Raw genomic sequence first — 24,938 nt, forward strand, 5'->3', positions numbered from 1 at the left:
CAGGTCTTAATACCACCGGTCAGTCCTGGCAATATATACCACAGCTAGTCAACCGATCAAAAATCATTCGACTCCTTTGACAGCTAGCGCCAGCTCCCTTATAAAAGTTTCCCACAGTAAAAGCACAGCAAAGTGTAATAAAGTACACTGAAAGTCTGGTAAAGCCCAGAGAGGTACAGTAACGCATATTCAAGAAAAAAACCCCACTAGATTATAAATGCATAGTATACCATGGAGGGGAAAGAGATTTACTATGCAAATGTAATGTGGTAGGACTTGGGTAAGGGCTCTCACTGTGCAAGGCGGTTTGCTTTGTGTATGTCTTTCAATATCAAGTCTATTATCAGTGTTTATTGAGTTTATAGGCGGTGATGTTACACTCTGACGCTGTTAAGGTCAAATGAACAGTATCGCCTGTATGTTCCATTTTGAATCCGCGTTAAAGTTCTTCAGCCAGGCTTCTTCAATAGCGTTATACTTCACCGTGGCTTCTGTTTGCTTCCTCCACGTTGCTGCGCATAATAAACGACTTGTAGAAGTGAGAATTTATTACAAGCTGCTATTAAGCCTGACATCACAGATTGACTCACAAAAACCCAATCAAATAAAAAAAAAAAAAAACAGGAGAAAAGTGATTTAAATGTAAAACAAAAAAAAAACGGCTGATAAAAAAAAACAAAAACGTTTTGCTTTAAGGCTGAAATGACCTATACCTGTCAGCATAGTTTAATAAAAAATAAAAATTAATGATAATATAAAAGCAACAAATGAAGTCTGACGTGCAGTCTCTGCTACACTGTGCATGCATTTTTATTCAAGCCATAAACCAAAGGCTTCTTTCTGCGTGACGCTGACGTGATGACGCTGTTTGTGAAAGGTATTATCAATCGCTCTGTTTTATTGATTGGATATTAGCGACAGGGTGCTCTAGTTTTTTATTTATAGGCAGTTTTGTGTGCGGCTCCGAAACCTTTCCGCTCTCTCGGTTTATGGCTTCCCACCTTTCCTTGAAAACGACCACAGAGTCATTACCTATCATTTTTTTGTTTTGGCTTCTTTGACTGTTCATGTAAAGGGGTAAACTTTAAAAAAAACGATTTATATGCAGGGATGGAAAACAAGACTCCCATTGCATAAGCGGTTCAATCCGTTCCTGGTTTTACTCTGAGTTTAATCAGACACACCTGAGCGTGTTACCTTTACACTGGGGCTAATCAAGCCCGCCTGAAAACCTGGAACGGACGACACTGCTATGCAATAAGAGTCTCATTTTCATCCTAAAAAACCTAAAAAAATTAACTGTTGAGCATGTTAGAGAGACCTTTATCATTTTGCTGCATTCTATTCGTTTCCCAGCTGTTCTGCTCTGTACTGTACAGTGGGATGTTTCTGTATAAAAAGCGCTATATAAATGCAATAAATAAATAAATAAATACATTCGCTCGGTCAGGACTCCAAGGCGGAGTGTGAGAAGTTTTGCGGCTGGTTCTGCATGAATGGGAAGTTTGTCCTTGCTGGGCTGCCATCCAAGCCCCAGCTGGCTCGCTCTTGTTTTAGGGCTGGGCGCTGGAGGCTGCAGCCGGAGCTGCACACAGAAGCAAAGTCAGGACTGGAGATCGGAGCTAGGAGTGCAATCACACAGCTCAGGGAAATAAATACGGGATCGCGCATCCTCAAAGCTTGGGAAAAGCAGAAGAAAAGAAAAGAGAAGAGAAGGTAGAGTTTATAAATAATACAGCCGTCTGCGCATTCATTTGGTAAATATGTATTTGTTAATACAGCATTTTTATTTCATGAAAATAAATAGTGTGTGCAACTGTTTCACTAAACGGATGTTATTTGTCGGTATATTTTGATTGCTTTTTTAATTTGAAACTACTTTGTTACGGCAAAAAAAAAAAAAAACAAACAAAAAAAAAAACCCAAAACAAGCTTTTGTATAGTTTGGAATGTACGGTTGATTTAAACAAACAAACAAAACAAAAACATTAGAAAAGTGAAAAATCGGTTGTGCTTAAATTTGTGTTTTGTCCTGATTCGAAATTGTTGCTCAAAACAAAACAAAAACTAAACAAAAACAAAACAAAGGGAGAATGTCTCATGGGATGCGGGTTACAGTAAAGACCCGCACGTTGTGTTATTAGTGTAATTCACTGAACTGTACCCAGCATGTAGCGTGTGGCTTTATCAGCACGATATCACAGGCAGGGTTCACTCCGCTTCAACCAGAAGGATGTGTTCATCAATGCAGTGTAAACAACATCGGCAGTACTGCGCGGTTAGTTACGCACACGTTTGAGAACAGCCTAACAAAGGTATGTGTGTATATATATATATATATATGGAGGTTGTGTGGTCCAGTGGTTAAAGAAAAGGGCTTGTAACCAGGAGGTCCCCGGTTCAAATCCCGGCTCAGCCACTGACTCATTGTGTGACAAGTCACTTAACCTCCTTGTGCTCCGTCTTTCTGGTGAGACGTTGTTGGAAGTGACTCTGCAGCTGATGCATAGTTCACACACCCTAGTCTCTGTAAGTCGCCTTGGATAAAGGCGTCTGCTAAATAAACAAATAATAATAATAAATAATACAGTATATTCAATGCATTTATAAATTGTGTACAGTTTAGTAATGCACAAAGTCTGTCTGTCTGTCTATCCATCTATATCTATGTGTCCTGTCTGTCTGTCTACAGTGTCTGTCTGTCTACAGAATCGAAGGTTGCCATTTGTATTTGGTTGTCGTACTGTCTAAAGAGATGAGGATAGAGACAGGTTGAGGGGTTCAGGTCTGGGTTGGATTGCTAACTGATCTAAGCAAATGAGATATATAATATATGTGTGTGTGTGTGTTGGTTGATTCAGGTTCCTCTCCGCTGGTTGATATGATGCTGAGACGGGTCCTGTGAGGTTCAGAGCCATGACTGAGCTGGAGATCGACCAGTCACACCTGCCCCGGGTCCAAGAGGGTAAGAGACAGGGAGAGAGGCAGGGTGCATCCCAACACACACACAGAGAGAGAGAGAGAGAGAGAGAGAGGCAGGGTGCATTCCCACACACAGAGAGAGAGATAGAGGCAGGGGGAGGCAGCGGATTACAGTAGCTCAGCGGTTAGAGAAAGAAAGCGCTGGGCTGCAGCGTGGACGGCAGTGGGTTTGAGTAACTGCACCCTGATCAGTTTTAGTTTTAACCGTTCGATTTGAGCGTGGAGTCTTGAGGATTTGAGGATCTCAGTAAAATCCAAGGGAATGGGCTTGCAGCCATTCTATCGAGTGCAATGTGTGCTTTGCAGTGATAACAGTAGCAGGTTATTTCGTCTGTCGGGGAGCGGTGTACTTGATCTATTTATAACGGAGTGTCTGGTATCGCTGTGACATTAAGGACTGCGCTGGGAAGACAGGCAAGCTGGTCAGAGTCTGGAGCCACTGCCTCCCCCTAGCCTACATCTGCAGAGCAAAGCTCCAGCCGATAATGCTGCTTTTCCTGCTGGCTCTGCTTCGAATGGGTTACTGAGTCAAAGAGCACCAGACCCCACTGTAATCCGTCTGGATCAGCCAAAGGTGTGGCGAGCTGCCTGAATTTCATTTGGATTTGTCATGGGTAGGCATTTGTCAATAGGTAGGAGTTTGCTACCTGCCCAGGTAACACCCATGAAAATAAGACTCTTACTGCATAGCAGTTTCACCCATTCCAGGTTTTAATCTAGCCGCAGCGGACCGGTAACAAGCTTGTGTGTCTTATTAAGCTCGTAGTGAAACCTGGAATGGATCAGCACGCTATGCAGTGGGAGTCTAATTGCCATCCCTGCAATTGAAGCATCTTGCGTACTTTAAATGGAAAAAGAAAAGCGCTCCCAGGGATAAGGGATTCAAACTAGGCTTCAATCTGGGGCAGTTTCTATTTTTTAACTTGGGGGTTAAGCTGTGACTTCAGCTTTGCTGCAGCTTCAAGGAAACCTCGGAGAAGCCTAGCTGTCTGAAGAGCACGGCAGCACAAAGCTGGACTGTGTGCGGACATGATCTGAACTCTCCCCTCGACAGAGAGTGGAGCCGCGCAGACTTCCTCTCTCTCCTCTTATCTTTTGTCCTGGTCTGCATTCCTCAGTAAGTCCCTGGAAACAGCTGAGCTCACTCCAGCCCTCGAGCACACTCTGGGGGAGGGGCAGGGAGCGGGGAGATTCTGGGGGAGGGGCAGGGAGCCGGGAGATTCTGGACTCTCTTTACTGGCTTGTTGTCCAGATTTAGCTCCGTATCTGACCCCTTGCTGAAGGGTATTTATATCTCTGTAATGAAGGGGGGAGAATAATCCTTAAAGCCAATTTCAATCTGGAGGGGGGGGGGAGCAACATTTTTGGATTCTTTTAAAGGAAAACTGTGTGCGTGTGTCTCTGTGTTTGTATCTGTGTGTGTGTGTGTGTGTTTGTGTCTGTGTGTGTCTCTCTGTGTGTGTCTCTGCGCATGCGTGTGTGTGTCTGGGTGTGTAAGTCGCTTCTCAGAAGTAATTCCTGTTTTGATCCAGTCGGTTTTGATCAGATTTGACAGTTTGTGTTGTAGTAACTGGACACCCAGTCCCCCGGGCATCCTGGCTGGGAATATTCAAGGGCAGAAGCCTGGGAACCTGTCTATTTTTGGGAAAACTCTTCAAACATTCCAGGATTGTAACCTCCGCCCCTCCCCCTCCTTTCCCAACCCAGTAATCAGGGGTTTGAATCAATTACAAGATTAATCTGTTAATCTCATGAACGTGCTTCAAGTGCCAGAATGGTTTTTGTTCCTCAAACTGAAACCAAACCGGGATGTCTGATTCCCTTTTGTAGGATTCAACACGTTTAAACTTCACTGTAGCGTGGAATATTTGTAAGCCAACCAAAAAGCCGTCACGGGAAGCCGTCCATTACAGAGCCACGGGCATGACTTAAAAAGAAATATTTTATTGCTCTGCACAGGAGAGGAGTGAAACGCTTATTACAGCAGAGGGGATGGAGTTCATGTCCCCTCCCTCCCTCCCTCCTCTTTCTTTTCTTTTGAAGGGTTTTCAATTAGAAACAGCTTTGCTTCATTGGTTTCCCCTGGCTGCCCTGTGGTTAGCCCCGAGAGAGAGAGAGAGACGCTGGTGGTTTTTTTTGTGTTGGGATTGATTCCCTCTGTGAAGCAATGCATGCTCAGCAGACACCTTTCAGAGTGCCGGATTGACAAGAGAAAATCGCCCAGCCTGCTGTGGGGGAGAGTGGAAGGAAGGAAGGGTGCTCTGGAGCTGGGGTGTGTAAAAGTCCCAAGAGGAGAGGCTGGCTTGTTCAAAGAGCCCCCCTCCGAGTTGGGCTGCAGCCTCCACCGTTCGTCAGAGCATCTGGGAACCGCTGCCTCTGAACACCAGCCCCCCTCTGCCTGCCTGCCTGCCTGCCTCCGCTGGGACTCGTTCAGGAAAGCAGTGTTACTGCCCCTAACTGCAAAAAGAGACCTGATCTAGCCTTCCAGAACACCTGTCCGAGAAGCCGGAGGGAGGGGGCTAGTCTGATAGTCTAACACTGCAGGGATGGAAGAAAGACTCCAATTGCATTGCATTGTCCCCCGTTCCAGGTTTTACTGCCAGCTTGATTAGCTCCACACAGCGTATAGGTAACAAGCTCAGACAGGCGTGTCTTATTAAAATCCTAGTAAAACCAGGAATGGATCAGACTGCTATGCAACTGGAGTTATTTCCATCCCTGCACTTTTAACTAGGGAATTCGCATTCTAAACATCCTGTTTTCTATTGTTTGGGATTGCTGTCCTCTGCTTATTAAGAGTGTGTTTTATAGTAAAGCTTTGTGAGTGTCATTATTTGCGTCAGACAGATGTTTTAGACAGTGGGTTTGATTCATTCTGTCCCGATGAGCATTACGAGAGACAGGCATGTTAAGTGCAGATGAGCCTGGGGGTTTAATCCTCTTTGTGTTCACGCTAAAAGAAGCTTGGCAAAACTCTTCGGTGTTTCAGTTTCTCTCGCTGTCTTGCGTTTCTTGTAATAGTATGTCAGTTTTCTGCCAGAATAAATAAATAAATAAATCATGTTTTATAAAACCTATGATCTCTTTCCAACAGATCTAAAAAGAAAAGCTCTCTCCGAGACGAGTGAAAAAAATAAAGTGTGATAATTAAACTTTGAAACTGAACACAGTTATTGCAATTTCAGTAAGCAAACAAACACAAATGCAACGGACTGTTCATATACAAAGCCAGCTTGTAGAAGAATCCCCAGGCCTGGACTCTCTGTGTAAATCATTCCTGGTTTGCTGGAGTGCTGGTCAGGAGGTGACTGCAGAGCATGGAAAAGCTCCCAGATGGCAGCTGCTGTTGGTTTTAGTGTTTATAGGCTGTGGGGTTTGGGGAGCTTATATTTACAAAACCGCTCAACAATTAGAGCTGTGGGTGGTAGATGAACCAGCGGGGCCAGACCGACCCAGCACAGCGCCTCTCTGCACTGCAGCCAGCCCTGCACACTGAGAGAGGAATCAGCGGGGCCAGACCGACCCAGCACAGCGCCTCTCTGCACTGCAGCCAGCCCTGCACACTGAGAGAGGAATCAGCGGGGCCAGACCGACCCAGCGCAGCGCCTCTCTGCACTGCAGCCAGCCCTGCACACTGAGAGAGGAATCAGCAGGGCCAGACCGACCCAGCGCAGCGCCTCTCTGCACTGCAGCCAGCCCTGCACACTGAGAGAGGAATCAGTGGGGCCAGACCGACCCAGCACAGCGCCTCTCTGCACTGCAGCCAGCCCTGCACACTGAGAGAGGAATCAGCAGGGCCAGACCGACCCAGCACAGCGCCTCTCTGCACTGCAGCCAGCCCTGCACACTGATAGAGGAATCAGCGGGGCCAGACCGACCCAGCACAGCACCTCTCTGCACTGCCCTGCACACTGAGAGAGGAATCAGCAGGGCCAGACCGACCCAGCACAGCGCCTCTCTGCACTGCAGCCAGCCCTGCACACTGAGAGAGGAACCAGCGGGGCCAGACCGACCCAGCACAGCGCCTCTCTGCACTGCAGCCAGCCCTGCACACTGAGAGAGGAACCAGCGGGGCCAGACAGACCCAACGCAGCGCCTCTCTGCACTGCCCTGCACACTGACACACAGTAGCCAGGCTTGGAGTCCCTCTGAGAGGGCAGCTTAAAGACAAAAAGGACCACATGTTATTGTTTTTTTTCCCCTCGAAACTTAACAGAAAATCTGAACATCTTATATAGAAAGAAAAGTGAAATGAAAAAAAAATGTCGGTTTAAATGATTAAATTATTTCAGGACATTTGGGATAAAAACCCTTCTTCAACTGTGGAGAAAACTTGTTATTTTTGGCCTGGGTTTACTTTTACACAGCTGAAGACCCCCCCCCCCCCCCCCCTCCCCCCCCCCCCCCAACGTCCTGAAATATAAATTATTTGTAATCATTTAAACCACTTTACATGTACACTGCAGTTATAACTCCTTTCAAATATATGAATATATATCTATTCCACTGCTCTCGGTTTCCGAGCCGGTGTTTCAGAGTATGGCCAGCCTGTCCCGGGACGGTGTTCACTCTGGCCACTCTTTGAGGCAGAGTCCCATTGGAATTTCCAGCAGGGTCCTCTCTGCCCTAGTTGGCAGAGATGTATGTGTGTGTCTCTGTGTGTGTCCCCATCAGATACAGTAATCTAGAATAAAATGCAATCCCAGTTGACACTTAAATTTGAACTACAGTGACCCCGACTCCCCTCCCCAGCGCAATGCAAACTGTGCTGTACAGAAACAGCTTGGCTTGCAACACCATGGAGTTGGTGTTCCCTGTGTTTGCTGACGCGTAGACGGGTACAGCACTTCAAAGATTGTGTGGAGAGTTGTTTTTTCGGGGGGTGCTAAAGGCACAATGTGTTTGAGTGCTGAGGAGTTTTTCTGCTTTTTGTTCAGATTGTTAAAAGCAGAAATGTTTGAAGTTAAAAGCCTGGATCAAGGTCTTCAGCATGAGTTTCATCTTAATGAGCTCAGCATGTAGGTTTGATGACTAACGACCTCGTATAAAATGACAAGCTTTGACGCTCCTTTTCACCAGGCGCTGTGTACGGGGTGAGAGAACTGGGCCAGTGAGTTTCTTCTAGACTGTTTTTAAAAACATTTGATGAGCTTGCCATTTTTTTTGATCTTGTGCGTGTTCTGATCTGTCGTGAGCTTGTGATGTTGTTTTATTGTACAGTTCGAGGTGTCGCCTTCCTAACCTCGATCTCGCTGGTATTTCACTCTCACACACACACTGACACACACACACAGTTTCACCCATTCCAGGTTTTACTACCAGCTTGATTAGCCACGGTGTGTATAGGTTATACAAGCACAGGTGTGTTTTATTAAACTCCTAGTAAAACCAGGAATGGATCAATCTGCTCTGCAACGGGAGTCTTATTTCCATCCCTGTCGTGTTTATTGAAAATACCTCAAAGGGGAGGAAAACCACAGTGGTGATGAAGCGGCTAGCCTGGACTGCGTATCCCAGCCTGTCCAAGTTCATTCTACAGTGCAGAATCAGGGTGCCTCTTCCCGGGATGTCTACTGAAGGACCCCTCTGTGAGGGACTGGCCCTCTGCCTCCGATCCTGGCTGCTTGCTGTTTTGGTTGCGGAGGGCGGGGGGCGGGGGTGTTCTAATGCCCCCCCAGCTCTTCAGTAACCCGGAGTGGCTGCCAGTCGAAACACAGCCAGTGTTTCCGTGCCTGCTGCCCGGGATGGCTGTGGCTGGCGTGGCGAGGAGGGCAGGTCAGGAAGAGGTTCTGATTCACAGGAAGGCTGTCTGGGGATGAGGTGAGCAGCCTGTGCCCTGTCCTGGAGCCAGGCTGCAGGGGTGGAGGTTGTAAATCATTCAGAATATGCAGACAGCTGTACATTTATTTGATCCATAACTGTAAAACACTCGATGGGGGTGGACTTACAGATAAACTAACAGAGCCTTGGCACAGTGCATTCAATCGCACTTTCATTTGAAGACGTTGAGAAAGAACGAGGAGCTAAAATAAGAGGTTGAAGGGGGGGGGGGGTTTGCCTAGAAAACATACAAGAACTAGAGGGAGAGGGAGGACTTTGAAGACTTGATAGAATCTTAAAAGGTGTTGACAAAGGGGTAGGGGTAGCATTAGGGTAGGGGTAGCATTAGGGTAGGGGTTTGGGTTAGGGTAGGGGGTTGGGGTTAGGGTAGGGGTTTGGGGTTTGGGAAATCCGGTGGAGACAGACTTGGGACACAGGGTAACAGACACTTCTTTTACACAGAGAGTGGTGAGGGTATGGAATGGGTTGCCTAGTCGTGCTGTTGATGCTGAATCACTGGGATCCTCTAAGACCCGACTTGAGAGTCTCATCCACCTAACAGGATTATCAGTCGAGCCTGATTCGGCTCCTCTCATCTGTAGATTTTGTGTTGCGTGCCAGTGACAGCCGCACTGACTCCTGCGTCTCCTGTGTTTTGCAGTGTGCCAGGGCTTCGCGGTGCTGGAGGACGGGGCGTTGGCTCACAACCTGCAGGAACAAGAAAGTAAGTACCGGTGCATTGAAAACCCCGTCCTCTTCCTCGAGCGAACGAGCCGGGATCGCTGCTTTCTGATTTTCGGGTTCATCTGCAGCGTGCCCCCCCCCCCCCCCCCTCGTTCAGAAGCACAGAGCCGATGAGGCGTGGGAAGTGTTTCCGTGCGGGGAGGGATATTCCCGGATGATCCTGAGCACAGTTTACTGAACAGGGAACAGCAGCATCCAGAACGCTGATCCAGTAATAGAAAGAGCAGCAGCACAGGAAGTCTTTGCTGACTGGTCTGAGCTCTGCTGCATATTGCTGTATTGTATAATATCACTGAGATCTCTCTCTCTGTTTTCCAGCTGATTCAGTTTGTTTTAAACAGACCGCGTCTGCCCCCTCGCTGCAGCGCTGTCTTGCTGTGTGTCACCAGTGATAGTCTGTGTGTGTGTCTGTGCCCCGCAGTTGAACAGTATTACGCCTCCAACGTCCAGAAGAACCAGCTGGTGCAGAGAGACGTCCGCATTGCCAAGAGACTGCAGGACGAAGAGGACCAGCGGCGACGGCTAACCGACTGCAGGAGACAGATGTAAGAGAGGCGCGGAGCAGGCTGTGTCGCAGCTGTGTCGTCTACTGTATAGCAAACGCACAGCTGGACCCAGTTCATCAGAGCAGGCTGTGTCGCAGCTGTGTCGTCTACTGTATAGCAAACGCACAGCTGGACCCAGTTCATCAGAGCAGGCTGTGTCGGAGCTGTGTCTTCTACTGTATAGCAAACGCACAGCTGGACCCAGTTCATCAGAGCAGGCTGTGTCGGAGCTGTGTCGTCTACTGTATAGCAAACGCACAGCTGGACCCAGTTTATCAGGGTCTGTGTGCCAAAGAACAATAAAAAAAAAACCTTTGGAAAAGAAGCTAGCGCCAAGAAGCAGCTTGGAAATGCTGACAGTCATTTAGGGGTCAGAAGTGTCTCCATTGTTTGTATTGTTTTATCGTTTAATTAATTTCCACAGTATGATGCAAGGAATACTGTACGCCCAAATGTGCAGACAGTAATGAGGCTGTAATTGTATTGAGGGTTTCTGGTGACCTATAAAACCATCACAATCCTACTGGTAGTCTTTCACTCCCCCAGCCTTTGTGCTGCTTTGCTTAGCTTGTGGTTTTTAATAGAGATCCTGGTTTAACAGGAACATCTCTTCCCGCGCCTCTCGTTGCAGTGAGGAGCAGGACTCGGAGTACGCGCAGACGATTCAGGAAGACATTCGGAGGCGCGCAGAGGAGGCTCGGAGGAGGGAGGAGCAGGACGAGGTAGGAGCTGCGGCATTTAGCAGCATATTAACCTGCTGTCTGCTGGAGTGGGTTTGCCATTAACAGAAACTCAGGAGAGGTTTAACAGACTTGAGCAGAGGTGGAAATAAGACTCCTATTGCATAGCAGTGCCACTCATTCCAGGTTTTACTACGAGCTGCCTTAGCCACAGTGTGCAGGTAACCAGCTGAGGTGTGTTTTATTAAACTCCTAGTAAAACCAGGAATGGATCAAGCTGCTGTGCAACGGGAGTCTTATTTTCCATCCCTGATGTGAATAAATAAATAAATGCAATTCTTAACAAAAACCACCCTGACACATCACCACACTCACCAAATAGTTAATGACGCGACTTAAAAAAAAACAAGCAAAGGCCGTTTGTCGTGTGTGTGTGTGTGTGTGTGTGTGTGTGTGGGTTACCACTCCGTGCCTGAGCCAAACCACCGGCTGGCACTGTGATGCAGACGGAGAGGCAGCTGCTGCTGGGATTGAAGCAGATTAACACATCAGCCTCTCTGTCCGCCCCCAGTCTGTCCAGGACAGCCCCTGCAATCCCCCCCCGTCACACAGAGTACTGATCCGAGTTCCCTCCCAGCGCTCCTGCAGGTTGGCAAGCGCGTCCGTCTCCATGAGCGCCGTCTCTGGGCTCCTGAGCTCCAGCGTGCATCAGAGATCTCTTGTGAAAAAGCAATGGCTGTCTGACTTGGTTTCCTATAGTTTTACCTTTTCAATGTGTGTTGTTTTAAAATAAAAGGTTAGTGTTCTTTTTTTTTCCTTCATGCATCTGTCAGTATAAATAATTATTGTGATTCTGAACTGTAGATTTCAAGATATTTTCTTCAATACAGTCAAACAGGGGTATTCCGTTTCTCCTAAGCACAGGTCATAACTGAATCAATAAGTCAGTGGTGTAGTTAATATTGACTTAACCTTATGACTTTTTTTCCTTTAACCCAATCAATTGTACAAATCTCTTCTCAGCCCTTTTAAAGTGTCTGTCTCTGTCCAGATCCCCCTAAAGGGGCTAGCTTTTATGAGCCCCTCATAAACCAGCTGTATTTGCTAAGCAAAGCCTGTTTATATCTAGTGTACTATTTGGGAAGATGTTTATCAATAGGTTTGTAGCCCTGATATAAAACAGTGGTCTCCCCAAAAGGCAAACATCTTTCATGTTAGGGCTGGACATCAAAGGACTTGTTTTTACAACACTGTCCGGTTGGTCAGTCTTTTGCTCACAAAAGCCAGGATACAACCAGCTTCCCAGGGTCTAACCAGAATCCAGGAGACTAAAAGAGGTTAATCAGATCCCCAGTCTCATTAGAAGTTTAACCAGCACCTGTGCTCAATTTGTGAGTTGTATTCTAAGACCTAACAATTAATAAAATGTTCAAACAGTGTGATTTTAGTGTTTTGAAGTCACAGATGAAAGCATGAGTTGTATTGAGATCTGGCTGCCTGCGTGTGTGTGTGTGTGTGTGTGTGTGTGTGTGTGTGTGTGTGTCCGTGTGTCGGTGTGGGGTTGTGACCTGATTCTCTCAATACTCCCACCTCCCGCTCCCTCTGTTTGTGTTCCTCAAGCTGGTCTGTGTCTCTCTCCCCATGAACTTTGTGTATATATCAGTCTTAGCTGGACTGAAGCAGCTGGAAAGCTAGAGACAGCCTTCTAGGTGTGCCAGTCTAGTCTAGTGATTTAATGACTACAGTAATTGTCTGCAGTTTCTAGCTGGGAGAGCACAGCTGATCAGCCTCACCCTAACCTGGCACTCTGTAATTGAATCATTGCGTTGTTTAAATACCTCCCACCTGGATATTAAGATACCTTTGAGACGTGTCACAAGGGCGGATCTCTGCTGTAAAACTCTCTCTCTCGCGCTCTCGCTCTTTTAAAATGTGTCCTGTTGTCAAGACACTACTTCAGCTGAAAGAAGTATAAAACTCTGCAAAAACCCTCTTGCACTCTTTGTATGACAGGCCTGACACAACACAGACTGTGTGAGAAATTCCCCTCTCAGCAGACCCAGGACACTCAGAAACATACTGAAAAAGCAGGAATGAGATGACCTATCATTGTGGAAAGGTGGTATTGAATGATAGCTGAAGCTCGATCGAGCACCTTGTCATTTCTACAATGCTAACATCCTTCTGCACGAGGTCATTGCTGCTAAAGAACAGGGTCTCTAATCTGCATCTGTGTGTGGGGGGGGGGAGGGGATATCATTGCTTTAAAACCACGGGGGTTCAGTCACGCTGTCGCTGCCAGTCCCCTTTGTGCTGATGTCTGACGGCGGCTGTTGTAGGAGGTGGGAGAGGTGTTGTTTGCTGCAGAGAGAAGGCAGCGTGGGCTGGTTCTAGGTCAATCTGTCCTCAAACCAGGGGCTTTCCAAGGCTGACGTAAACACAGCGTTTTCTGTTCAAATCAGCTCGCAGCTCCCTCCTTTATGCACAAAAACCGGGTTTATGTTAAAAACGCAAGAATGTCTTTTTTTTTTTTATTTTCTGTTAGTGCTTCGGTCTGCACTTCAGTCTAACCCCAGACTCCCTGTAGGAATTGGAGGAATGACCCTTCTGAGCAGCTGCAACACCTTGGCAGACGTGTCTCATTGCAGCAGTCCCTGGCTCTGTACCCCTGTTGACCTGCGTTGCGGCACGCGCTGCACGCTGAACCAGAAAACCGCCTTCAATTCTCTCCTCTAAACCGTTTAACACCGTCGACCCCCCCCCCCCCCAGCCTCCTACGCACCTTTCAGCTTGCATTTGGTTCCGATCCGATAAACTGCCAATGCTAACTGAAGAAATATGAACACGACTCGGAGGTCACGCTGTGTGCATGGGGCTGCTCTCCAGCTCCTGTTAAAAGATTTCTCAGTCGGCTCCAAAACCTGCTGCGCGCTGCTCTTTTAAACGAGCCAGCCAGCCTCTTCTGTTGTGAGTAATGAGCAGCTCTGAAACTCGAAGGGGGAAGCAGGTCACCAGCCAGCTTGGAGGGCAGCAATGTGGATCGCTGGCTGACGTCCCGGGTACTCAAGGTCTGCTCCGACAGCGCTGGGAACTTTCCAAGCAGCCGCTGACTTGTATAACTTTGTAAAGATTATTTACGCCAGCACGGTTTTAGCAGCTCCCCACCTCTCTCCCTTTATTGTGGCTGTTCTAGCCTGCGGCAGGGCACAGGAAAAAGGACCATTTGCTGTACGTTACAGTATATGCTCTTACGAGGACAAATAATTAGGAACACCTGGCATGTGTTGCACACACTTATCCTGGACTGACGGTTTGTTGTGTAAATGGCGTCCCTGTCTGCGATCTATATAGAAGCTGCATCTCCCTGCTGAAAGTCGCTTGCAGTTGCAATGAGACTGCAAGTCTGCTCGAGGGCTGCGAGGGTAGGGGCTGTGTCTGTTTAGTTATTTTGCTGGTCGGTTTGTTTTGTAAAAGCTTTGGTTAGCAGTCCTTTTAAAGGGGGCAGTGATGGTGTTGCTCCTGCTAACAGGAGGTGCTGAAATTTCATGATTAAAACTCTGTGGTCAGCAAACTTTTAAAAGGTTTGAAACTTTGGCTCGCACTCTTTTTAAAGGGGGGTGGTCAGCGATTTCATGTTTTTGGTGCCAATTAGAGGTAAGAGAGTCGTTTGTTAAACGCTGGCTCCACCCAGCCCAGTCTCGGGGCGTGCTCGTTTTACAAGGTGTCTGAGAAATCAAAGCATGCTGTCCTGGATCAGCAACTGGAGGAGAGGGATGACGGGACCCTGAGGCACCTGGCTGCCAACACCTCCCTTTCAATTTGAAAATGTTCCGTTTTAAGACTCTCGTCTCCACCGGCGCAGCAGGTTCCAGTCCTGGAGGAAGCTGTCTCTCTGTCTGGGTTTTTTTGAAGCTGGTCTGGGTTGACCCTGATACCTGTGTCTAATCCAAACCTTTTTATTTATTTTTTGGGGTTTTATTTTTTGTAATCGTAAAACCAGGAGTGGATCAAGCTGCTGTGCAATGGGAGTCTGATTTCCTTCCCAGAACAGAAGAAAAAAAATGATGCTATATTCACACTTTCTGTACTCTTGATTCATATTTTCCCTTTGCTGTTTAAATTTTTAAAAAATGTACCCCACTGATACCGGCACTGTGATGTTTTCATTTAAATGAAAGGGCCAAGTCATGGCTCCCCATCTGCACTGACCTCTAGTGGTGTTGATGTGTAAATGGAAGAGGATCATTTTTTGTCAGTTTAAAATAATAATAATAATAATAATAATAATTTAAAAGAACGCAGTACATGGTTAATGCTGTTATGCAGATATTCAGAATTTAGTGGAATGTTCTGAAATCTGCCTTTGGAACTCAGGAAGATTTCTAGCCAAAATGTTTGTTGTTTAATTTTGACTCCTGGCTCTCTTTAGACGCAGTGCAGCCCCCCCCGTGTGTGTGTGTGTGTGTGTGTGTGTTATTGACTCCTGGCTCTCTTTAGACACAGTGCAGCCCCTGTGTGTGTGTTATTGACTCCTGGCTCTCTTTAGACACAGTGCAGCCCCTGTGTGTATGTGTGTGTGTGTGTTATTGACTCCTGGCTCTCTTTAGACACAGTGCAGCCCCCCGTGTGTGTGTGTGTGTTATTGACTCCTGGCTCTCTTTAGACACAGTGCAGCCCCTGTGTGTGTGTTATTGACTCCTGGCTCTCTTTAGACATGGTGCAGCCCCCGTGTGTGTGTGTGTGTGTTATTGACTCCTGGCTCTCTTTAGACACAGTGCAGCCCCTGTGTGTGTGTGTGTGTGTGTGTGTGTGTGTGTGTGTTATTGACTCCTGGCTCTCTTTAGACACAGTGCAGCCCCCGTGTGTGTGTGTGTGTGTGTTATTGACTCCTGGCTCTCTTTAGACACAGTGCAGCCCCTGTGTGTGTGTGTGTTATTGACTCCTGGCTCTCTTTAGACACAGTGCAGCCCCCGTGTGTGTGTGTGTGTTATTGACTCCTGGCTCTCTTTAGACACAGTGCAGCCCCTGTGTGTGTGTGTTATTGACTCCTGGCTCTCTTTAGACACAGTGCAGCCCCCGTGTGTGTTATTGACTCCTGGCTCTCTTTAGACACAGTGCAGCCCCTGTGTGTGTGTGTTATTGACTCCTGGCTCTCTTTAGACACAGTGCAGCCCCCGTGTGTGTTATTGACTCCTGGCTGTCTTGAAGGGGCTTTTTGTCATACGTCTTCTCACATGCGCTGACCCCCCCCCCACGTCCTGTCCTGTGAAGACACACTGTGGGCTACTTGTTTTTGGTTCTCTTATGACTTGGCCTGCAGTGTGTGGGCACGCCGCTTCGCAGAACCAGAGATTTGTTGGAAATTCTTTTTGATTTAGTGCTGCAGCTGTGACCCACAATCGCCTCAGTTTTAATTGATTTCTTTTGTTTTTTTTCTTGCTTACCGCTGCATCCTGTGAAACCCGCTGGATCTGACAGAAGGATTTTGAGATTAAACTATAAAAGTGTTTTTTTTTTTTTTTTTTTTCACAGCGTATCGTCTACAGAGCCCAAACGTCACTAGGTGACCTCTCTTTGAACAGTGCGAGACCCCCTACACATAGCTTTCATATACCTCACACAGGGCACTGCATCAGCAGCTATCTAATAACTAGAATGCCGTGGGCATCTCTCTGGATGGAAACACCATTCAACCTGAGAGAGCAACTCTGAACACTTCAAAGACTGCGACAGCTCTTTGATGATCCTCGGAGGAGTGAAACTGAGCAGCAGAGAGTTTCGCTGGAAACTCTGAACCCCTCCCTCCACTCCCCCAGGCACATTACCAATACAACTGTCTGCGGCCGGAGGTTTGGGAGGAGGTGGGTGAGTGTGCTCCCCCCACGACAGCTTCCTGGCTGGGGATGAGCTGTCGGTTTGGTTTTCACTGGTTTGTGATGCGATTTGTAGAATTGCTGCCTGGTTTACTGTCAGAATGCGGTGGTCTCCCCTCTTAACCCCCCCCCCCCCCCCCCCCCCCCCCAACACACATGTTTCCAGCTCGCCGTTCATGATTAGCACAGGCTGTTCACACTACAGGTGCATCAGCTTCTTCCTTCTTGTGCTCAATCTCAGGGCTGTGTTATTTCACAGGCTGCCAGCCATGTTCCGTGCATGCACGATATCCGAAAGCTGACCTTGTTCACAGACCAGGTTGTTTACGTTCAAAGGCTTTTTCAGCGCTACGGAAAACTGCTGTCCACTATATGGTTCTGTGAGCCAAAAGCGTGCCCATGTTTCCACTTGCAGCTACAGGAGGTTATATATATATATAAAATATTCAAACTGCTATGTATGTCAGTGTCCTGAAGAAACTGCCCCATAACCCTGTATGTAATTAAAGTAACACAGAGAAGGAAATGCTGTATATGTTTGTACACACAAACCCTACAGGGCTACAGAAATAAAACTGTGAATTATTTTGTTTAAAAATAGATTGATTTTCGTAATGTAAGAATTTAAATAAATGTGTCAAACAGGAAATTGCCAAGAAGTTACAGGAAGAGGAGGAGCTGGAGATTCGCAGGCGGAGACTTGACAGCGGTTGCCAAGGAAACCAGACCGGCCTTCTTAGCAACAGAGGTACTTTCAGCCTGAGTTTGTGTGGTCTTCAGAATAAAATGAGGCACAGAAGCATCAGAATAGAAGTACGAAGTCTGTCCCACAGGATCTGAACAGACACATTTCTGAGTGTTTCTGACTGTATCTTCCTCTTTTTTTTAGTTTTATGTTTTTCTTTTGGTTTTGGTTGGGACCGGTGCCAGGACAGCAGAGGGAAAGCCCTTTTCAACACCCGTCTCATTTGCATAAACACAAAACTGGAGAGTGAGATGTGAAGACGGGACTCTCCTGAGTTAGAATCGGTGTTGTATTTTATGTCAGTATTGACATTCCTAACTGCAGTTGACACAGATCCCTAACTCGAGAAATTCCTGTTTTACGCTGTCGGAGACACAAACACTGGCTCACACAGAGACAGACACAAACACAGAGATAGACACAGACACGCAGAGGTTACCTTAGCCCTTCTGCAGCCTTGGTTGCAGCAGCCTTGTGGAGTTCCTCGTCTCGGCCTCAGCTGTGCCGCTTGTCCCTGGAGGCCTGGTTCAGCTCTCTGGGTGTGTCTGGGTGCCTCTCTGGATGCGGACTCCATTCCTAGCGGTGATCAATCGAGCTGAGCCTAGCTCTGTCGCAGTCCTTCAGTTTCTCCATGCCTGGTGTCTGTGGTAAAGAGGTCCAGCTGAACGGTACACAGTAATGCTAATGGGGGGGGGGTTCCTGTGAACTTTGAACTGAGCGAAAAAGAAAAAAAACACAGCACCAAAAACACCGTGCTGTGTGCTGGCCTGCCAGCTGCCTGCCTGTAAGCAGCAGATCTCGCAGAAGCAGCTGCTGGTACCCACCCAAAGCTAAAGCATCTATAACTGTTGTACAAACTGTCCTTTTTTTAAAAGTCTACTGTAAGAGTGGATTTGGGACGTTTGTCAGTGCAGTATGCTGTTTTTAACTTTGTCGGGGTGCGGCTCACCTGACAGGCTGTCGCTTTGCTTTCTGGACTGTCTGTCGCACCTCTAGTGCTGTGCTTTCATTGCATGCCTGCTGCTTCCCTGTCCTAATCCTGCACGCTTCCACTGAGGCACGCAAGCACAGCTGAGTTCAGCCATAGGACGCGTCCGGAGCTGGCTAGCTTCCCTCCTCCCTGGTTAGACACCCGCAATATTTAATGGGATAGGACCGGCGCTCTTCAGGGCGTGTTGTCTAGGTGATCAAACCTCCAGAGCAAGATATATCTTGCATTGTTCGTTAATTATATTAATGATCCTAGTACCGTGTGCTGTGTAGATGAACAGAGATTCTAGCTGGAATGTGTGCTGGGTGAGCACCCCACAGATTATTTGAACAGAACTTGGAATAGACACAGTTTTACAGAGCGCTTCGATGATGTGACTTTCCCTGTTGGTTCTATAACCCTAGACTCAATGCCCAGGTGAATGAATGTGTTATTTATTGCAGCTCTGTGAAATGCTGCCTTGGTTCGTCTGTCGATGAAATCCAATGTTGACAAACTAACAAGCTCCGCCCCTCCCTCGCTAACCCCCCGCCCCCCCTGCTTTGTGTTTGCATGTCTGGCTTTCACAAAGAATGCGGCAGGCTGCAAACCCACCAGCGGCACCAGCCTTCTCCTGTAGACTGGAGGCACAGCGAGGGAGGCTCAGCCAGCAGGGGGCGCCACCTTCCACCCAGCGCTACCGCGAACCGGCAGAGGACCGCGCAGTTAGAGCCAGCCGACAACAGCGGCGTACCCAGGGACTGTTCTGTGCGCCAGGGAAGCAGCGCTCTGCAGTACGTTAAAAATAACCTCGACGCCGCCCCCTGTGGTCCTGCCGTGGTTTTACCGGAGGAGGACTGCAGCAGATCCCCGCGCGCTGGAAGAGTCCATCGCGGTGGAGATTTCAGGGAAGACGAGGGCTGGGTCCGCAGCGGTCGCCGTGGTGACTTCCAGGAAGTGGATTTCAGGGATGAGCGGGGTTACAGGGAAAGAGTAGGCTGGGTAAGCAGAGAGCTCAGGGAAGGAGAGGGAGGAGCTACTGGTTACCATAGAGATTTTAGAGAAAGGGAGGGAGGGACCACCAGCAGCAGCAGCCATAGAGATTTCAGAGAAAGGGAGGGAGGAGCCAGCAGCAGCAGTAACCATAGAGATTTCAGAGAAAGGGAGGGAGGAGCCAGCAGCAGTAACCATAGAGATTTCAGAGAAAGGGAGGGAGGAGCCAGCAGCAGTAACCATAGAGATTTCAGAGAAAGGGAGGTAGGAGTCAGCAGCAGTAACCATAGAGATTTCAGAGAAAAGGAGGGAGGAGCCAGCAGCAGCAGCAATAACCATGCAGATCACAGGAGAAGAGAGGGTGGGGTTATGGAGAATGGGGGAGGGGCTTGTACCAGTCATCGCGGGGATGTAAGGGTAGGCGGGGATAACGTGAGTAGCTGCAGTCGCCACGGCGATCGCAGGGAGAGGCGGAGGCAGAGCGAGCACAGGCGGAGTGAGAAGTTCTCTCCCTCCAGCTCTGAGGAAGAGGAGGAGGGAGGGAACGAGAGGAGGAGGAGGAGGACGAGGGAGCACAGGCCCCACAGACAGCACAGCCTCCCCGCCACACCGCTCTCCCCAGCAGCACGGGACTGGAGGAAGACCGCAGGTACACTGGGAGTGCTGGGAGAACCCCCTCTTCTGCCTGGCTTTATTACTCTTTCTTCTTAATCTTTTGATGCTGTGTGGTTTTTTTTTTCTACCTTACTGTTGTATGACATGATAGAGCCCCCTCCTAGCAAAACCACGCTGCTGTCAAGACCCGTCAGCCATCGGAGACACCAGCATGGTGGAATCCACTCTGATGAGACGCGGGGCTCCAGGGCCCAAGCACAGAGAGAGGGAGTGTGAAGACAGCAGCTGCAGATCTGGCTGCTTTACAAAACCCTCATCCCAGTGAAAACCTGCACCTCAGAATATGTGTGATCAGTGTGTGACTTGAGGACAGGGAGCAGATTCATTGTGTGTGTGTGAGTGTGAGAGATGGTACTTGTGGAGTACTTGCTCCTCACAATGCCTGTGTCTCTGTGAATTCAGAGGGAGGGTCCTGTGCTGGAGCGGCACCCCCTGCTGGTCTGCATGCTGAGGTGGCTCAGATGGGTTTGCAGGACCGGGAGCAGGTTCTGAGGGATGCGGAGCTGGCGAGGAGGCTGCAGGAGGAGGAAGAGGAGGAGGAGAGGCTGCTGAGGAAGGGACAGCGGCCCGGGAACGACATCTCACCCCCGGTAGGGTTAATAACGCCCTGTCCATCCCCATACAGGCACACATGCTTATTGATAGCTACTGTTTGAATCCCCTGCATACACGTGGATTAAAAAAATGCATCAATCGTCTTCTTTAGACTAATCCGCAATCCGCAGTTAACAGGAATCAAAGGAGACCATTCGTGGTGTTAGAGCTTTGAACCTCATCTCACCGTCTGAGGACAGAGTTCGTAACCGCAGTGCATCACATGGTACTGCAGGGTCAAACAGTCCCGCCCCCCCCCGCCCCACCCCCCCCCCCGAGGTAAACCTGTCTCACCAGGGCTGGTTCCTGTGTTTCAGAGCCCGGCGTCGACAGGCAGGCTGCGGGACCAGGCTGAGGAGGAGGAGGACTTTCGAGCTGCCCAGGTGGCACAAGATGAGGTACCCAGCGACGAGACCCTCGGGGCAGGCACAGCTGCTCCAGGGACCGTGCACTCTGGGGGGCAAAAGCTTCCATTCCCTCCCCTCCCATTCTAGTCCAGTCCAGATCGTTTTTCCCAGCTGGTCTATAACCAGTTAAACCTTCTTACATGTACTTGAGACCCTCATTGCATAGCAGTTTGATCCATTCCTGCTTTTTTTTTTTTGCTGTGAGTTTATTACACACCTGAGCTTGTTGCCTATCCACACTGTGACTCATCAAGCTTGTATTAAAACCTGCAGTGGGTGGCACTGCTGTGCAATAGGAGTCTCGCTTCTATCCCTGAGTGTACTGTATAGCTGTATCTTGGTAACGTAACGCGTGATGTGTGAGGAGATGCGGGTCTTTTTCCTGCACCCCGGCGTGGTGTTATTGATGCCCTTGGCTCCGTCTCCTCAGGAGATCGCGCGCTTCATGCAGCGGCAGGAGATGAAGGCGTCACGTGATCTGGAGGGTCAGGGGTCACGGATGGAGCATAGCGACCTCACAGACTCTTCAGAGAGGAGGAGGAGCCAGAACAGGAAGGTACTGCCCCGAAGCTGGTATCAGAATTTGGAAAGGGTAAACTGCTGTGCGATAGGAGCCTTATTCCCACCCCTGATTAAGTAAGCAAGTGGTTTAAAATGCAGCTTCAAAATTGAAAATTGAAGGTAATATTTTTCTGTGACCCCCCCCCCCTCAGGCTGAGGCTCCCCCTGGTCAGCACGAGCGGCTGGATTCGGAGGGTCTGCCGTCACCGAGAGAGGAGGGGTCCCCAGATCGAAGAGCATCTTCCGTGCACAGGTGAGCCCCCCCAACACTGCCAGACTCCGGGCACCGGCTCCTCTCTGGCGTAACAGCAGAAAACAAGCCAGTAAAACAAGGGGAGGGCATACTGACCCAGCAGCGTGGCTCACAGCCCAGGCTGTGGCAGTCTTCCGTGACGAAACAGCTCCAGCTCATCTGTTCTGTCTAGCTCTCTATCTATATAAAGTATTTAAAAATAACCATTTGTCTCTCCACACTGTAAATGCAGAAGTACCCAAATAACACATTAACTGAAACATCAGGCCTTCTTTTAAATACGCCCGGTGAGTAAGCCAGCTATTTATATCTATACATATAGAGAGAGAGAGAGAGAGAGAGAGAGAGAGGAGCAAGCGCTCGTTGATAATGTCTCTCTTGCCTCTGAAGAGACGCCCACCCCTGCAGGCTCTGAGTACTGTAATGGGGTCGGAGTGGAAATTTCACTGACATCACAGTCCGGTCCTCCTCCTCAGCAGCTCTGTCTAACCCTAACCCTACCCGTAGTGTTGTGGACGCGCAGGCAGGGGTGCTGATGTCTGTCCCGGTTGCTTACAGGCAGCAGCAGCACCTCCTCCCCAGGAACATCGCTGAGGAGCTAGACCCGACTTTCAGGGTGAAACGGCAGGAGGACGCAGCGGAGGAGCCGGCTCTCCCGACGCCTGGTAATAAACCCCCCCTCCCTGTGAACAGCGATCGTCCAGCACAGCTCTGTAACGTGTTTTAGAAGAGGCTGCTGCTTCTCAGTCTGGTGTGTGCAGCACTGCAGGGATGGAAACAAGACTCCCATTGCAGAGCACTTTGATCCTTTCCTGGTTTCGCTAGGAGTTTAATCAGACACCCTTGAGCTTGTTGACTATTCCCTGGGGCTAATCAAGCACATGTTAAAACCTGGAATGGGTGAAGCTGGTATAACTTTGCCGCTGGGTAGTTTGACCAGCATCTGAGACAATGCATGTGTTCAGTCTTCGTTGCATGAAGTACAGTGTCAGGTTTGGCCCTGTTTGTAATGTATAAACTGTGGCTGTGTCGAGATCAGCTGAACAGAGCTTACAATGTTTATATAGCTTTCTTTCTCTTTCTCTTTCTCTTTCCTCTCCACAGCGGCCGCTCGATCTCCCCCCGGCCCCCCCTGCCGTTTCCACGACTACACAGACGAGCGAGCCGAGCCCACCTTCATCCCCCCCACCAAGCGCCAGAGCGACAAGATTAGCCGCCCGAAAACCAAAGACAGGAAGGAGGGCTGCAAACAGCAGTGACCCCCTCCCCTCCCCCCTCTCCATCTCTCTCGCTCTCCATCTCTCCCCCAGTCTCTGTCTCTCTCTTTCTCATTCTCTCAACCTCTTTTCTCTGTCTCTCTCTCTCTCACATTCCCTCCAGCACTCCTACCATTCTCTCATTATTCCCAGCGTGGTTCACTTCATGACAATGCAGAGGTCACAGACCTGGCTCCTATCGTACAGCACAAGCGATTCCTGCCTTCACTGGGCAGCGTGTGTTACACTGACGAGTCCCGGGCCAGGCCAGGGTGTGACCCATGCAAAACTGAACTGCGCGCATGAATTGATAATGAGCTCTGTGTGCGTGTGTGTGTGTGACCCATGCAGAACTGAACTGTGCTGTTGAATTGATAATGAGCTCTCAGTGTGTGTGTGTGTGTGTGTGTGTGTGTGTGTGTGTGTGTGTGTGTGTGTGTGTGTGTGTGTGTGTGTGTGTGTGTGTGTGTGTGTGTCCCGGGCCAGGCCACACACAGTATACATTTTATATATGACACAGTCTGCCTAGCATATCAGAAGAGTGTTTAAACTTCACAGTGTTGCCAGTATAGATACACTGATCTGTATGTACACAAGTATATCATTACCTATTCCCTGCACCAGGGCAGAGTAGAGCTGGGGCTAAGCAGTATTGCATCTAGATTAGATTTGTTTTAGCCCAATGCAGGGTTACAATGTATTTTTTAAAATTTACGATTTGGAGGACCCTGGTTGGTTAATTCCTTGCTTTGGTGCATTTTGTTTTGTTTTAGAACTCTGTGTAAATAAAAGCCTTGAATAAACGGGGCAGGGGAGTCCTTGGTTCCAGTTTTAGTTTCCCAGTTGGAATTAAAGCGATTCCCTGAATCTTACCTGTTCTGCACCTCCGTTAGCTACATAGGCCAGCAAGGAAGTGCGACGCTATCTGAAAGAGTGATTTGCAAACAGATTTCTTCAACTTACTGCAGTACCAGAGGACGTGTTTTTAAAATTAAAAAATATGTGTTTCTTTCAAAAGCCACACATTTGAGCCCTGGAGAACAGGCAGAATTGCATGACCGGTAAGATTAACCCTCTGCTCTGCCTTTAGATAACCCAGCAGCAGCATTATGACACACATTTTATTTTTGAAATTTGTATCACTGTATTATTCTGTATCAAAATAAACAGTGTTGTAACGAGAAGACTTTTTTCTCTTGGATATGATATTTTTTATGTTTCTATTAAGTGGTGATAACTTAGAGAGTGGTGAGGGGATGGAATGGGTTACCTAGTCATGTTGTTGAAGGAGACTCTTCTTCACACAGAGAGTGCTGAGGGGATGGAATGGGTTACCTAGTCATGTTGTTGGAGACTCTTCACACAGAGAGTGGTGAGGGGATGGAATGGGTTACCTAGTCATGTTGCTGAAGGAGACTCTTCTTCACACAGAGTGGTGAGGGGATGGAATGGGTTACCTAGTCATGTTGTTGAAGGAGACTCTTCTTCACACAGAGAGTGGTGAGGGGATGGAATGGGTCACCTAGTCATGTTGCTGAAGGAGACTCTTCTTCACACAGAGAGTGGGGAGGGGATGGAATGGGTGACCTAGTCATGTTGCTGAAGGAGACTCTTCTTCACACAGAGTGGCGAGGGGATGGAATGGGTTACCTAGTCATGTTGTTGAAGGAGACTCTTCTTCACACAGAGAGTGGTGAGGGGATGGAATGGGTCACCTAGTCATGTTGCTGAAGGAGACTCTTCTTCACACAGAGAGTGGGGAGGGGATGGAATGGGTGACCTAGTCATGTTGCTGAAGGAGACTCTTCTTCACACAGAGAGTGGTGAGGGGATGGAATGG

The 24,938-nt window shown here is 48.5% G+C and overlaps 1 protein-coding gene across 8 annotated transcripts; it reads left to right on the top strand.

The window, feature by feature from the left end:
• The first annotated feature begins 1,476 nt into the window (after window positions 1–1,476).
• Window positions 1,477–24,282, top strand: ccdc187 (coiled-coil domain containing 187). 8 transcript variants are annotated; one of them, XM_059002264.1, is made up of 13 exons: window positions 1,488–1,709; window positions 2,860–2,965; window positions 9,464–9,526; window positions 9,968–10,091; window positions 10,693–10,813; window positions 17,290–17,392; window positions 18,952–20,001; window positions 20,430–20,617; window positions 20,939–21,019; window positions 21,459–21,584; window positions 21,742–21,842; window positions 22,401–22,507; window positions 22,947–24,282. In XM_059002264.1, exons 2-13 carry the CDS (start codon window positions 2,917–2,919, stop codon window positions 23,099–23,101), a joined length of 2,268 nt encoding a protein of 755 aa, XP_058858247.1. In that variant the 5' UTR covers window positions 1,488–1,709; window positions 2,860–2,916; the 3' UTR covers window positions 23,102–24,282. The 8 variants fall into 8 exon arrangements, with proteins under 8 accessions (XP_058858251.1, XP_058858249.1, XP_058858247.1 ...); XM_059002263.1 differs by having other exon boundaries at window positions 1,489–1,757; window positions 2,862–2,965; XM_059002262.1 differs by having other exon boundaries at window positions 1,489–1,716; window positions 2,862–2,965.
• The last annotated feature ends 656 nt before the right edge of the window (window positions 24,283–24,938 follow it).

The sequence above is a fragment of the Acipenser ruthenus genome, chromosome 27, assembly GCF_902713425.1.
Source record: "Acipenser ruthenus chromosome 27, fAciRut3.2 maternal haplotype, whole genome shotgun sequence".
Taxonomy (NCBI): Eukaryota; Metazoa; Chordata; class Actinopteri; order Acipenseriformes; family Acipenseridae; genus Acipenser; species Acipenser ruthenus.